Source organism: Spermophilus citellus (genome assembly GCF_964194105.1).
Source record: "Spermophilus citellus genome assembly, chromosome: 4".
NCBI lineage: Eukaryota > Metazoa > Chordata > Mammalia > Rodentia > Sciuridae > Spermophilus > Spermophilus citellus.
Genome location: NC_138185.1, coordinates 120945586 through 120960957, shown reverse-complemented (window position 1 = coordinate 120960957; position 15372 = coordinate 120945586). Strand labels below are relative to the sequence as shown.

Genomic DNA, 15372 nt, shown 5'->3' with positions numbered 1-15372 from the left:
GGAAGGTTGGGAGGATTTCCCCCCCCCTTTTAATTTTACTTCTGATTTAAATTAGGATGTGTCCATATGGGGCAAGAGTAATTTGGGGAACAATATAGAGAAAGGGAGCCAGGTTCCAGTCCTGGGAGACAAAAGGAACAAGAAGAGCCCAGAAAAGCAGGGAACCTGGAAGGGTAGATCAGGGACGCTCTGTTCTCCAAGAGCACCACAAACCCTGGGAACTGCAAAACTTAGCACCTGGCACAGCTTGGGGAAACCATGTCACCTCAGTGCCCACACTGCCAGCTCCTTACAGGTAGCAGCAGCATCAGATGCTTTTCTATTGTATCTTCCTGCCCTCCCTGCTTTCCCAACATGGTGCTGAGTGTAATCCTAAGAAAAGGGGAGCATGCAATTTGGTCAAGCTGAGTTTAATGCTGGCAAATTTATCAGAAATCTGATAGTCAGAGGTTGCTTAATATCATTTAAAAATTGTTTTATATACATCTTTTTTTTTTTTTTTTAGATTTAAAGGTACAGTTGAAGAACTCAGTAACCAGATTTTATCTGCACGGAGTTGGTTACAACAGGAGCAAGAACGAATAGAAAAAGAACTTTTACAGAAAATTGATCAGCTTTCCTTGGTTGTTAAGGAAAACAGTGTAGGTATTAATGGTTAGCAATAATTTAGCAGTTATTCAGAGAGGGTGGGGACTACAATGTTTGACTAATATAATGTCTACTGACTTATTACTGATGAATTTGGTACCACTTAAAGCTGTTCTGTTGTTTCTTGCCTTTGATCACATTCTGGTGGTACATATTCTTTCTTCTTTTTTGGTTCTGGGGATTAAACCCAGGGTCTCTCAGATACTTGGCCCATGTTCTACCAGTAAGCTGTGCATGTAGCTCCTGTTTTTGTATCCTTTGTAAAGAGGTGGTGGAGCATTTTGACTTGTTTTGGATAACACAAGCTGGAAAGAAAATTTCAGTATTTCCAGTTAAGATAAATTTAAGTCATGATCTTAATGATTTAGTTTGCCTATCTGTCTTTCTGAATAAAACTAACAATTCCCAGCTTGATCTTTATTGATTTTAATTTCATAACTTGGTTGTGCTTTTTACCAGTGTCCAATAGATTTCTCTCTGCAGACCCCTCAATACACTGCAACCACAGTGTGAGGCATCCCAGTGCAACATGTAACTGTATCCATCATTGTCTTTGCTATCTCCTCCTTCTGCCCCAGTCTCTCACAGAGCTGAGGTTTGCAGAACTGCTCCAAAACCATATCAAGAAAGTGTTGTGTACATGGTGTTCAAAACCAGTAGACTCTGAAACCAGTTCTTGACAAATAAATTTTTGTTGGTTTTAGTTAGCATCACCATTTCCTTTTCCCTTCTCTTTTCTTGCACTTCCTCCTCCTGTTGGGCTTTAACTGGCCAGAAACAGTGAGCACAGTTTACATCTCTGACTGTGCTCTCTCCAGTTGAACAGCTGCTGAATTACAGACTTTTGCACTGAGTAACATCAGAGAGCTTTATCATGCTGTAGCAACTTACAGCTTGGTCTTTGTAGTCTGGGCCTCCAAAGCTCACCAGCAGACAAAGATTCCTCCCAAATCCAAGCATGGTGAAAAGGAAAGGAAAAAAAATATTTAATATTTCAAATATATTCTTTTTGTATTTTCTCCTATTTTCATCAGATCTACTGAATGTTTTACTTAGTTCATGCTAACACATTTGTAGGTTTCTGGGTCTTTGGATTACTTTTATTATTATTTTTACATGTGGATTGATTTAATAACTAACAGTAAACTCTGGAATAATGGTGACTCTAATAAGATAGAGGCTTATTTCTGTTTTACAAAAAAGACATATGGACGTAGGCTAGGCCATACTGATGTTATGGCCTGTTACTTATTGATACTCAGGATCCTTTTATGTTAACTTTCTGCCAATCCCAGAAAATGATCCTCATTTTTATAATTCAAGAGATCTGTTAGAGCTCCAGGAATTGTCTGAATTATAGAAACAGAGGGGAAAGGAAGAAATAAGGATAAGTATCAGCTGCCTTGTAACCTTGTCTGGAAACTATCATATACTTGTAGTTACATTGCATTAGCTGAGACTTAATCACAAAGTCAGGAGACAGAGGAAGATGTAGTTTGTGTTCTGGATGACCTGGTACTGAACTAAAAATTGGGGGTCTGTTAAAGAAGAAACAATTGAGAATGGATATTGGAATAGGCAGCAAGTAGCCTCTGCAGTTCTGTCCCAGCAGATTATTATGACTGACATGAATGCAATGCAGACTTTCTTTTTGGAGTAATAAAGTACAATTCTTATCATGGATCTCAGGGAGCCAATGAAAGGGACATGGAAAAGAAGCTCAGCCAGATGTCAGCCAGACTTGACAAAATAGAAGAGAGTCAAAAGAAGAACATGGAAGGGCAGAGAACAAAGCAAGAAGAAGAGAAGGTGCACGGGCGAATCAGCAAGCTGGAGTTGCAGATGAATGAGGACATGAAGGAAATGAAAGCAGAAGTTAATGCTGGTAGGCCAAAACCAAAACAGCTCACATGGCTTATTTTCCATTTTATCTGAAAATCTTTTAATTAGTAATTCCTTACAACTACTTATGAACCTTGCTAAATGTAATAATGGTGAGATGTTCTTGGTTGCTTTTCTGAGTAGCTGTACTGTATTGAACTAAAGTGCTATTCAAACTCCAAATATGAAGAGCCACCCTGAGGCACAGGCAAACAAAACTGTACATGCTTAGCTTGCAGCTGAGATGTTTTCTTCAATGCCATCTGCTGACTCTTTTATGTTTCTAATCAAGTTCAACATATTTCAGAAATAAGCATATATCTTTGAGAGGCTTGTGAGGGTTTATTTTATACTGCTGACCATATACTAACTCGGTAATGACTTCCCTCCACTCAGAAGTCAACAAGGCCCATGAATACACCTTGTTTACAGGTGACTCTCAGAGCTGGTTTCAAGGTCCTAGTGCTGCTATGTAAAGGGAGGTGTCAGTCATTTTCCACTGGCACAACAGAATACCTGAGATTGCATAATTTCTAAAGAACAGAGGTTTATTTCTTACAGTTCTGGAGGCCAGGAAGTCCAAGAGCATGGTGCTAGCATGAGGTGAGGGCCTTTCTGCTGTATCATATCATAGTGGAGGTCATCACATGATGGGGAAGCACACACACAAGACAGAGAGAAAAATGAGGCTGAATTCACCCTTATAGCAGGAACCCATTCCCATGATCATGGCCTTAATCCAATCACATCTTAAAGGTCTCACCTCTTAATACTGTCACAATGGCAATTAAATTTCAACATGAGTTTTGGAGAGGGCATTCAAATCAGCAGAGTGGTTAGATTTACACTCTGAACTCAGGAATACAGAACTGGGACCAATAAGTAGAAGTGACCCAAGGACAGATTTTTAACTCAATATGAGGCAATACTGTTTTGGAATTCATGGTCCTAAAGACACTGGTGGCTTTATGAGTTTGAGAGCATTTTGTTATTGAAATTGTCAAGCAGAGGCTGGTGGACCCTGGTTAGGACAAGTCCTGTGTAAGAGTGGGACTAATTTATCTCCTAGCTCCTTCTAGTTCTGTGACTCTTGTATTTTCTTTTCTGGAACTGTTCTGTTTTGGCCACATGGAAATAAAAATAGTTATTTCAAAACTGATTTTGTTTCCACCAAAAGTTTATTATTTTATTTAAGTAGAAAGTACAACTAAACTTATGAATGGGAGAATTTATGCAGATAAAAATTAATTTTATTGTTAGGCTTTTGGGCTATTAGAACATGGCAACTGAATGTTTCATTCAGTTAAACTGAATGTTTAACTTTGTATCATTTCCAGAATGAATTTATTGCCATCTACTTACCCTACCATTGAGGTTGTTAATATTTGGTTCCTAATAAGAAACATATGTGAGTTTTTTTTAAATTAAAAAAATATTTTTAATTTTAATTATATTTCTTTTTTTAATGTAATAACAAGGATTTTTTTTCAAATAATTATTTTTTAGTTTTAGGTGGACACAATATCTTTATCTTACATTTATGTGGTGCTGAGGATTGAATCCAGTGCCTCACACATGGTAGGCAAGCACTCTACCACTGAGTCACAATCCCAGCTCCATATAATACATTTCTTAATGGAAAATTATAAAGCACAAGATATTTTTAAAATACTCAGACCTTCTCTCACCCAGAGGTTATTTCTTATGTATATATTTCTATACATGTAGGACATATATGTGCTCTTTTCCAAATAAAAGCACATACTACACATGCTGGTTTATAACTTGCTATTTTATTTAGTTAGTAATATGTTCTGTCTTTTCATGTCAAAAATATTTTTAATGATAATTTTTACATAAAAATTTTGGGAGAAAATTTTAAATTTACTAATGAAGTTAAAACTTAAATTTTAAAAATGTAAAAACCAATAGGAATATAGAATAATAAGATTTTTTGTGGTACAAGAATTGAACACAGGAGCACTTTACCACTGACTACAGCCACAGCCCCTTTTAATTTTTTATTTTGGAACAGACTCTCCCTAAACTGTTGAGGCTGATCTTGAACTTGTAATCTTCCTGCCTTAGTTTCCTGAGTAGCTGGGTTTATAGGTGTGTATCACTGTACCTGGCTTGAAATGCTTCCAATGGTGATTTTTTTCTTTAAAAAGTTTTTCATTTCAAAAAGAGATAATTTCAAATTTAGGAAAACTATAAGAGTAATCCCAAAATTCTATAAGTCCTACACTTAACAATTGTTGACATTTTTGGAAATATATTTAATATCTCTGTGTATGATTATAACTTTCTTCTCTGAATCATCTGGGCATTGCAGTAGTCATGCTATTTCTTTTTTATCCCTTTATTGTTTCAATATATATGTCCTAAAAACAAGGACATTCTCCTACATGACTATAGTACCACACAATATTGTTGAGGTGTTTTCAATATATTGTTTCCTTTACAACAAACCTTCACGAGTCAGGTTCTTTCTTTGATTTTATTTTTCTAATCAAATGTTCATATATACATATATATATATATATATATATGCAGATGGACACAATACTTTTATTATATATATTATTTTATATATATTATATATATAAAATAAAAGTATTGTGTCCATCTACAACTAAATAGATAAATATATATTTAGTTGTAGATGGACACAACACTTTTATTTTATTCACTTTTATTTTTATGTGGTGCTGGGGATCAAACCCAGTGTCTCATGCATGCTAGGCAAGCACTCTACTACTGAGACACAACCTGGGCTCCTCAAATGTTTCTTTAAATAAAAAAATTAGCTATACATATTTAAGGTGTGTATGATGTTTTAATGCACACATACATAGTGAAATCGTTTTTTATATTCAAGCAAATTTAATGATGGTTTCCATATTCAAACCATCATCTCCCATAGGTGTGTGTGTGTGTGTGTGTGTGTGTGTGTTTGTGTGTGTGTGTGTATGTGTGTGTGTGAAGGGCACCTAAAATCCACACCTTTGGCAAAAATCCTGAAGTCTATACAATATTATTATGTTCCTTCTATATTGTATATTAGATCTCTAGACTTGTTATCCTACATATTTGAGGTCTGTATCTTTTGACCTGCATCTCCTTATCCTCCCTATTTGTTGACCCCATGCCCCTGGTAACTACCATTTTATTCTTTGTGTATTTGTCTTTCTTTTCTTTTTGATCCCACATAGGAAATCATGCAGTATTTTTCTTTCTATGTCTGGCTTATTTCACTTATTGTGTCCTACAGTCTGACAGACACTTTGGTTGTTTCCATATGTTGTCTATTGAGAATAATGCTGCAATGATCGTGGGAGTGCAGATGTCTATGAGATGATGATTTCCTTTCTTTGGGTTAGATACCCAGTAGTGGGTTGCTGGGTTATCTGGTAATTCTATTTTTTAATTTCTCCAGGCTCCTCTAAGTTCTTTTCCACTAGGGCTGTACCATTTTATACTCCCACCAACAGTATACAGGGTTCTCTTTTCTTCAACTGGCCATCTCTTGTCTTTTTTTTTTTTATAGTAGCCATCCTAACAAGTAAGGGGTGATATTTCATTGTAGTTTTGATGGTATTTCCCTGATGATTAGTGATGTTGAGCACCTTTTCATATACCATTTGGGTTCTGATCCAGAATTATATATATCATATGTAGTTACCATGTTTCTTAGTCTTTTTAAGCTAGAGCAGTTCCTCAGCAATCTTGAGATTTCAAAAGAATGTAGGCCAGTGTTTTGTAGAAAGTCCTTTACTTGTTTTTTACTTCCTTGTGATATGATTTGGGGCAGAAATGCCCCAGGAGGGAATGTTGTGTTCTTCAGGGGCATCTTATCAGAGGTACATGACATTGGTTTCTCCCAGTGTTACTGTATCACTTGGTTAAAGTGTTATCTGCCAGATTGGTCCATTGTAATTGGTCCTTTTCCCCCTTTGTAATTAAGGAGTAATATCTAGGGTGATACTAGGTAACTATGTAACTCATGTTCCCCATCCAACTTTTACCCCTAGAGTTTAATCATATATTTATGTTTGTCAGAAGTAACTATTGCATATACTATAGAATCTGATACAGTATCATTTTTTAAAATGTTAACTTTTGAAATTTACCTCTTCTTAAAGGGTTTACAGCCATCTATGAAAGCATAGGATCCCTCAGGCAAGTTCTCGAGGCCAAGATGAAGCTGGACAAGGACCAGCTGCAGAAGCAGATCCAACAAATGCAGAAGGCAGAAGCTCCCGTGTGAAGGGAGCTGGGACAAGGACCTGAAAGAAGGTCTTGCCAGTGGGACTGGGAGCTAGATACCTCTGTAGCCAGGCCAGTGCTGCATTCTGGATTGTTCTATCTATGGCGTGCATGTGCCAAGAAACGTGTTTTCATGGGTCTAAATGTTTACCTTGAGTCTTGAAAACACTCTTTAAAAATATGAAAAACACAGTTTTTACCACTTCTCTAAATTCAGTGGAAACCTACCCCTCAAGGTTTTGAAATGCTTTTCTCCATTTTATGAATGAAAAGACTTAGATTTTCCCCAATGCTTGATGCTCTACCAACACTACTTACTATTCTGAAAAATGTCATGGTGATTTTTTTAAATTAAGAAACTGAAGTCTCACAAGAATGTGTTGCTCCTCACCCTAAAGTAAGAGAATGTCCCAATAGATTAGAAATCAACCTTTGAGTCCATATTTGGATTTTATTACGTTGTCTGTACATTTCTTATATTGGTTATCTTCCTGTAAATCTCTGTCTTTTGTAGGGGGAAGAAATCTAACATTTGGAAAATACCTAACTCTTTATTTATGTAATGAAAATAGTTAAGAACTGATAACTGCCATACAATTTGCAAATTAAATGGAAACATAAGACAATTATCTAGATAATACAAGGCACAATATTTATATCCACCTAGATATATCAGGTTTTAATATTTAAAACTTTTCGAATTATCCATAACTTGTATAGCTATAGCCATATTATAATGGAATAGTGGTTAGCAGTCTATTTATTGCACAATTAATTGCTAATTAATCATAATAGGATGTGAGAATTTTTCAGACTTTATGGTCTCTCTAAATGTTTCCAAAATTGGCACAAAGTGCTAAGGTTTATATATACATATTGTAACTGTAATCTTGTGCCTTGGTTTTTATCATGTCAATGCACTGTACCCTATAAAAGTTTTGCCAACAAAATAGAAGGCATGATAATACATCAGAATTATGATGTAAAAATGGGATCCTATGTATTTTTTAAATGTTCTAAAATTTTATCACTGTTAAGACATGAATCATTCAGTATTATTAATGGAATAGAAATTCATACTTTTGTATGGACAAATAATCAAATTGATATTGCATTTATAATATGGTCAAGAAACTTTCATCTTGAGCAACTTTGTAGATGACGGGTGTTTTATTTTTAATTGCCATATTTGATTAATCGTTGAAAATTCAAATGAGTGCCGTTTGTTCACCTGTATATGTAAAAACTGACAGCGAGACACACCGTTCTAAACTGTGAGGGTGCCGTAGGAAAAAGAATAGGAACACTTAAAAAGATTTTTCACCATCCCCCCTTTTTTTCCGTTCACCAAGGACTCAGGAAAATAAAAACATTTTCTATTTTTAGAATAAGTCACAAATGAAATATCAAACTAGCTATTACTGTTTACCCATATAAAATATGCTGCTAAAGTACATGATATTCTACTCTCAATGGCTTGACAAATTTTTTTTTTTTTAATTCGGACATGAGAGGTTATATAAGGAATCTGTCATTCAACAATATATTTCCTTTTTCTTTCTTTTTTGCCACAAGTCTTTTCATATCTATATAGGAAGACTAATTCCACTTAAAAATAAGATCAATATTCTTTTGCAATCAGAAAATTACTTTCTTTTTGTAATAGAGTAGCCATGTTTCATGGAGGTCTCCATGATTAAGCACAAGCCACAGGACAGTGAGCCACCGCCCTCTCCAGCATCCCCCCCTAGGGTCTCTCAAGAGAGAGGGTAGGCACATCGGACACCTGGGAAGAGTGGGGGCGGGGGACATCCAGTTCGACACTGGTTGAGGGGCTGATGTAAGCAAGTGATTTCTGGCTGTCAGCTGAATTTTCTCAGGTGCTTCCGATGTTGCCAGCCCCAAAAGATGAAGTATCACAGGGACCCTCCACCTTGGCTGCTTGTTGGACTCACTTGAGGGAGTTTAAAAAGCTATTGATGCTGAGCTGCGCCCCAGACCAAGTAAAGTCAGCACCTCTGGGAGGCGCGAGGCAGGCATCAGTGTGTATCAAACCCCCTGGTTATTCAGTGGCGTCAGGGATGATGAGCCACCGGTGACAGCAGAGTACTTTTCTCACCAAAGTTTAAATGAGAATCAGCTTCCGTGTTCTTTCCTTTACCCGAAATTTGCAATAAAAAGAATAAAATTTCCAAATAAATGTGGTGTATGATTTTTAAATTTAAAAAAGTCTTTTAGTTTGAGGTGAAAAATTTAGGTAAAATGTTTTAGGAAATATCCCTCTGTGCTTTCTTTGGAAAACCTTTGATGGTTAAAGTGCTGAAGCCCTGGCAGGCCCTATGGGAACTGGACCTGCTCCACCTGTGGGTCCCAGGACACAGGGCCTTCTCTGCTGCCTTCTAGCCTCTGGAGTCTCCCTGACTCATTCACACCCCAGATGCTGCACATATACCTTGTGCTTGTGCAGCGTCCCACGTGTACTAGTTCATTTCATTTTAACAACTAGTTGGGTTTCATACTGGTCATTTCACCTGTTTTACTGACAGGAAAACTGAGTTACCTAACTAAACAGTTTGCCCCTAATCCTAGAGCTAATAAGTGGGAGCCACAAGTCAAACCAAGCACCTACTTCCACAGCCTGCACTTTTAACCAGTGTACCACACTATCAAAAGATACCTGCTAATGTCCCCATGACTGACTTGCCAGGCCACCAACTCCAGCTCCTTCTCTGTTAACTTTACAGTCAGCTTCTGACTACCTTGCTTTTTTCCCCCCATTTTTTAAAATTGTTGATGGACCTTTATTTTATTCATTTATTTATATGTGCTGCCAAGAATGGAACCCAGTGCTCACACATGCTAGGCAAGTACTTTACCACTGAGCCACAACCCCAGCCCTACCTTAGCTTTTTAATGCCCCAAATCCAAATAAAGAGATTGGCAATCTTTCTAGCTTTCCTTGGGTCTGAGTTCTTTTGTTGTATTTATGGGAACACAGGAAGTGGGGTAAGATGGTGCCACAGACTGTAGAATCATCATACACATTTCATCTCCTGTGCTTAGACTAAGCTAGGGAGTGGACTGTGGCTCCATCCTTTGGGACATGGGTGGTATTGGGTAGAACGGGAAAGAAGCCTCCATTCAAATTTGTGATTATCCCTAAGGATTTCAAATTGGAAACACACACACACACACACACCATTCATGATATCAATAGTAAGTATATAAAGTTTTTCTGACACAGTCCTCTTCTAGCTGTGTAACTTGGGTGATTCTCTAAATGTGAGTCTTAGCCGGGTGCCATGGCACATGCTTGTAATCCCAGTGGCTCAGGAGGCTGAGGCAGGAGGATCGTGAGTTCAAAGCCAGCCTCAGCAATGGCAAGGCACTAAGCAACTCACTGAGACCCTGTCTTTAAATAAAATACAAAATAGGGCTGGGGATGTGGCTCAGTGACAGAGTGCCCTTGAGTTCAATCCCCAATACCAAAAAAAAAAAAAAAAAAAATCTAAATCTCTATGAGTCTTAATCATTTGCACAATGGAGAATATAATTAAAAGAGAGAGGGCTGGGCTGGGGATGTAGCTCAGTTGGTACAGTGCTTGCCTTGCATGCATAAGCCTCTGGGTTCAATCCCCAGCACTGCCCAAAAAAAGAGTCCCTTTTGCTGGGGATGTAGCTCAGTTGTAAAGTGCTTGCCTTGCATGCACAAGGTTCTGGGTTCAATCCCCAGCATGGCAAAAAAAAAAAAAAAAAGTAATTACAAGTCTTTGGGGCTGGGGATGTTGCTCAAGTGGTAGCACGCTCACATGGCATGCACGGGGCACTGGGTTTGATCCTCAGCACCATATAAAAATAAAATAAAGATGTTGTATCCACCGAAAATGAAAAAATAAATATAAAAAAAAAAGAGAACTGATTTGTGATTTTTCAAAATGCTAGTTTATGCAATATTAGCATCAAATAGTGAAAAGTGGAGTGTGGGAGGGGAGATAATCAGTGATGTGACATAAAAAGTATATGGGGTCCATATTTTGGTCCAAAAGTTTCCATTATCTGCTGGAACCACATCTTGGAAGTGATCTTATCTCCAAGAAAGTGATATCCCCATCTGAGACATAGGAAAGCAGTAGGGCCTGGGTGAAGAGAAACAGTCTGGACCAGATTGTAGCAATCCCTGAATATGGGAAAGAGCTGGGCTAGTTAGTTTCATAAATAGAGCATCCAGTGGGGTCAGCTGTGGGGTAAAGGTAGGCCCCAATCAGGAGGGGCAAGGGCTCATATGGACAGAGATAGGGGTGTAGAACCCAGAGCTCAATTTGGGAAATGACAGCCAGAACAGGTGGTACTGAGGCTCAAATGGCCAGCCAATACAAACTGGAGGAGGCTGTAGGGCCTTGTTGGACTGACAGGTGTGTGTGTTGTCAGCTTGTAGCTACATCAGCCCTTAAAAAAAACTGGCAGTCCCACTGAATAGTGGTATTACCTGTGCAGAATTATACCTATTAAAATGTATGGTAGGGCTGGGGATGTGGCTCAAGCTCGTCTGGCATGCGAGCGGCCCGGGTTCCATCCTCAGCACCACATACAAAGATGTTGTGTCCGCTGAAAAAACTAAAAAATAAATATTAAAAAAAAATAAAAAAATAAAATGTATGGTAGATTATATTCTCATTCTGGGTTTTTGGTGCAGTTAGTTTCAGAATTTTGTCATACATATTACTTTGAATCCAAAATTCAAGGGCCTTTCTAGATATCCTTTTATATAGACCCTATGCCACAGACCCACCTAACTATTACAGTCAGGATCCTGGCAATCTCTAGAATGTCTCCCAATGGGCTCCCTTCTGCTATTCATCATCTGTGTAATCTGGAGGATGTGCTAGATTTGCTTCTCATGGAGAAAATGGCAGAAGTGATGGTGTGTCACTTCTGCGACTAGGTTATACAAAGATAGTGGCTTGATTCTTGTTTTCACTTTTTGTCATTCCTGGCATTACTGGATGCAAATTGCCATTTTGTAAGCAATCTCTGGGGGGGGGGGCATATGCTGTGGCAAGGGACTGAAGCCCTTGGTTCAACAGCCCAAGAGGAATTGACACTTTCCAACAATTACGTGAGTGAGCTTAGAAATGGATCTCTACCCACAAAAGGAATTGAAAGCAGGGACTCAAACATATATGTACACACATGTTCATAACACCATTATTTGCAATAGTCAAAGGTTCATTAACTGGTGAACAGATAAATAAAATGTGGTATGTACATACAAGATCATTAAAAAGGAAGGCATTCTACCTGGGCACCATGCATATGTCTGTAGTCACAAGTACTCAGGAGGCTGAAGCAGGAGGAAGGTGAGTTTGAGGCCAGTGGAGCAACTTAGAGAGACCTGTCTCAAAAAAATAATAAAAAGGGCTGAGGAAGTGGCTCAGTGGTTAAGTTACCCCTGGGTTCAATCCCCAGTACTGTGTGGGGGGGAAGGGAATTTTGATCTGGGTACAACATGGAAAACTTTGTGGCCATTATGCTATGTGAAAGAAGTCCATCACAAAAGGACAAATATTGTGATTCTACTTATATGAAGTACCTAGGGTAGCAAAATTTGAAGAGACAGAGAGGATTGTGGCAGTTTCTAGGGGATGGGAAGGGAGATATGGGGAGTTAGTGTTTAATGAGGTTGGAGTTTCGAGTGGGGAAGATGAAAACATTCTGAGATGGGTGTGGTTTTACAACAATGTGCATGTACTTAATGTCATTTAACTGTACACTCAAAAATAGCCAACGTGGTAATTTCATGTACTTGTTACCCAAATTAAAAAACAAAAGAAAAAGGGAGACAGTAGAATGAATCAAATATAATTTTCCTATGTTCATATATGAATACATGATCATTGTAACTCCACATCATGTTCAACTGTAAGAATAGGAAGCTATACTCTATGTATGTATAATATGTCAGAATATATTCTACTGTCATGTATAACTAAAAAGAACAAGTAAAAATTTTTAGAAAAGAAAAAGAAAAAGGGAAAAGCAGTGGGCCTTCTGCCCCTTCTGATGAGCTGCAGATCCAGGACTTTCACTATGATGGGGGAAACTGAGTCACAGATTCTGTGCACATTCTGACCACATTTCTGACCCACAGACACTGAGATAATAAATATTTGTTTTAAGTCACTCAATTTTGGGGTAATTTGTCATCACAATAATAACCAATTTGCTGGCACTGGGGAAACTTGATAGAATTTGTTGTAAAAATATCTATTTCTAGATGTATTGCAAGTTACATGTTCACTCTTTTGGGGTGGGATGCTGGGGTTTGAACCGAGGGCCTTGTGCATGTGAGGCAAGTATTCTATCAACTGAGCTATATCCCTAGCCCATATGTTCACATTTACAATCTCATTCAATACACTTTTGAGGCAGGAAATGACCCTCACAAACACATTAAATGGCATGTAATCACATTTAATGTTTGCATTTAGCCTATTTGGTATGTACTGTTATTTTCAATTTGCAGCTAGAACAGAGAGAGGTTAAACAGTTATTCAAGGACAAACAATTAATGGTGGAGAAGAGAGTTGAATCCATATCTATGTCTCTGAAGCCATTTTGTTTCAAGATAAGAAAACCAGCACCTGAAACATAAAGTGATTTGTCCAATGTCCCACTGCTCTTTGGTGTCAGAAGAGTGTCTAGATGAATGGTTCTCCAAGTGTCCCAAGACCAGCAGTAGTGCCATGATCACTTGGGAGCTTGTTAGAAATGTAAACTCTCAGTGCCAGCCCAGACCTCCTAGACAGAGAGAGGCTCTGATGAAGGACTCAGCAGTCTGTTTCAACAAGTCCTGCAGATGATCCCAACATTAGGTACAATTTGAGCATTGCGGATCTAGGGCTACCCTGTCTACAGACAGTAGTCATGGGTGGCCTTTATTTTTCCTCCCTAATCCAGAGGCTATTTATTTATTTTTATACTTATGATGCCATGAACTCATAGGGAATAGGTTCCATCAGTTTGGGCTCCTTTCCATTGGTTCTCATGAAGTGTGCTTCTCTGTGTGAAGCAAGGATCCATTTCTCTGGCTTCCTCCCCCACCCCTGATAATTTTCCTTCACAGATTTTAGGAAGTTAGCTCTTAGAGTGGTTAATATTCTCAATATGCACTCTAGTCCTCTTGGCAGAAATCTTGCCCTTACTGTGTTTGTTTACAATGCTAACAGCATGAGGGATACCATTGTAGACTCTAGTTTTGCCATGAAACAGTTGTGGGGCATTCCTTAAAAAAAAAAAATCACCCATTCCTGAATGTCTACAATATCACTTTTCTTGTATATCTGTATGCATGTGGCCAAAGGAACAATTTGCTCTCTAAAAGGCTCAGAGAACATATAACAAGCACCTCTCCTGTTTTTCTTTATGTTAGTCATTTTGGTGAATCACTATAAAACGTCAGTGCTTGCCAAAAGGAAACACATGGCCATTTAAACTAAAATATAAATCAATCAGAGTTAAATAAATTTGAAAATTCAATTCATCAGTTGCACTAGCCACATGTCAAGCTCTCACTAGTCACATATGGTTAGAGGCTGCGGTATCATCCTGTGCAAATATGGAACATTTCTATGACCACAGGAAGTTCTATCAGACAGTCCTGGTCTAGAGCTTTGGTTTCTCATTCTTTCAACTTATAGCCCTACCCACAACTTTGTATCTTTTGTCAGCCTAAAATGAACTTTGGACCTGGAACTTCCACTGGCCTTTGCTGCCTCCTCATTCCTAAAATGTGATGCTAACTTTCCCCTTTAGAGATAATTTTGCAGGGCTTTATGTGTAAGATTTATATTTAAGCAAGATGAATAAGCTCTAGAGATCTCCAATATGACATTGTACCTAGAGTCAACAGTCATGGATTGCACACATAAACATCTGTTAAGAAGGTAGATTTCATGTTCTGGGTTTTTAGCATAATAAAATAAAATTTAAAAAGTGATTTTTAATCTCATCTGTCAGTTGTGATCAGTAGATAGAGGTGCCCGGAGCACTTCATTGAGAAGGACCTAGTGGCTGGCATCAAAGTAGGGTAGGATCCAAGGTGTACCAGCCACACGGAGGGACAGAAGGGCACCTGCCTGTTCACAGTCTGTCTGCAACTTTACCCCAGAACATTCTAGGTGTATTGGACAAGGGTGTTTTTTGGGGGGACCCTTGAGTGATTCTGATGTTACCTGGAAGGTATGAGATTAAAGTGAAGTAAAGTGAGGCATTTATCTTGGAAAACTGAGAGATGTACCAAAAAGATGCCATAATTAAGATTAATATTTTAATGCAATATTTTAAAGATCAAAATTAATACCAAAAACGCATGAGCAAAATATCAAATCTTATTTAAAGGCCAGATCCAACAATTCTGCGTAGTGTCATTTTGGAATTGAGACAAAAGAGAAATGTCTGCCCCTATTATGTTTTTATGCAATTTTATATAAAAACTGAACATTTTATTATTTTATTGTTGTTGATTTTGGTTTTTAGTAATATTGCAATGAACTGTTATTTAACTTAATCACTGTG

At 37.9% G+C, this 15372-nt stretch overlaps 1 protein-coding gene across 5 annotated transcripts in view; it reads left to right on the top strand.

The window, feature by feature from the left end:
* FAM81A (family with sequence similarity 81 member A) overlaps positions 1-9766 on the top strand; it is a 53818-nt gene extending 44052 nt beyond the window's left edge. For 2 of the 5 annotated variants that reach the window (XM_081292248.1, XM_081292249.1), the window contains 3 exons: positions 506-641; positions 2338-2533; positions 6675-9762. In XM_081292248.1, coding sequence (XP_081148374.1) covers positions 506-641; positions 2338-2533; positions 6675-6799 — 457 coding nt within the window. In that variant the 3' untranslated portion in view covers positions 6800-9762. Of the gene's footprint in view, positions 1-505; positions 642-2337; positions 2534-6674 lie in introns of all 5 variants that reach the window. The other 3 variants (XM_081292252.1, XM_081292251.1, XM_081292250.1) reach the window with 3 other exon arrangements.
* Positions 9767-15372: the final 5606 nt, after the last annotated feature.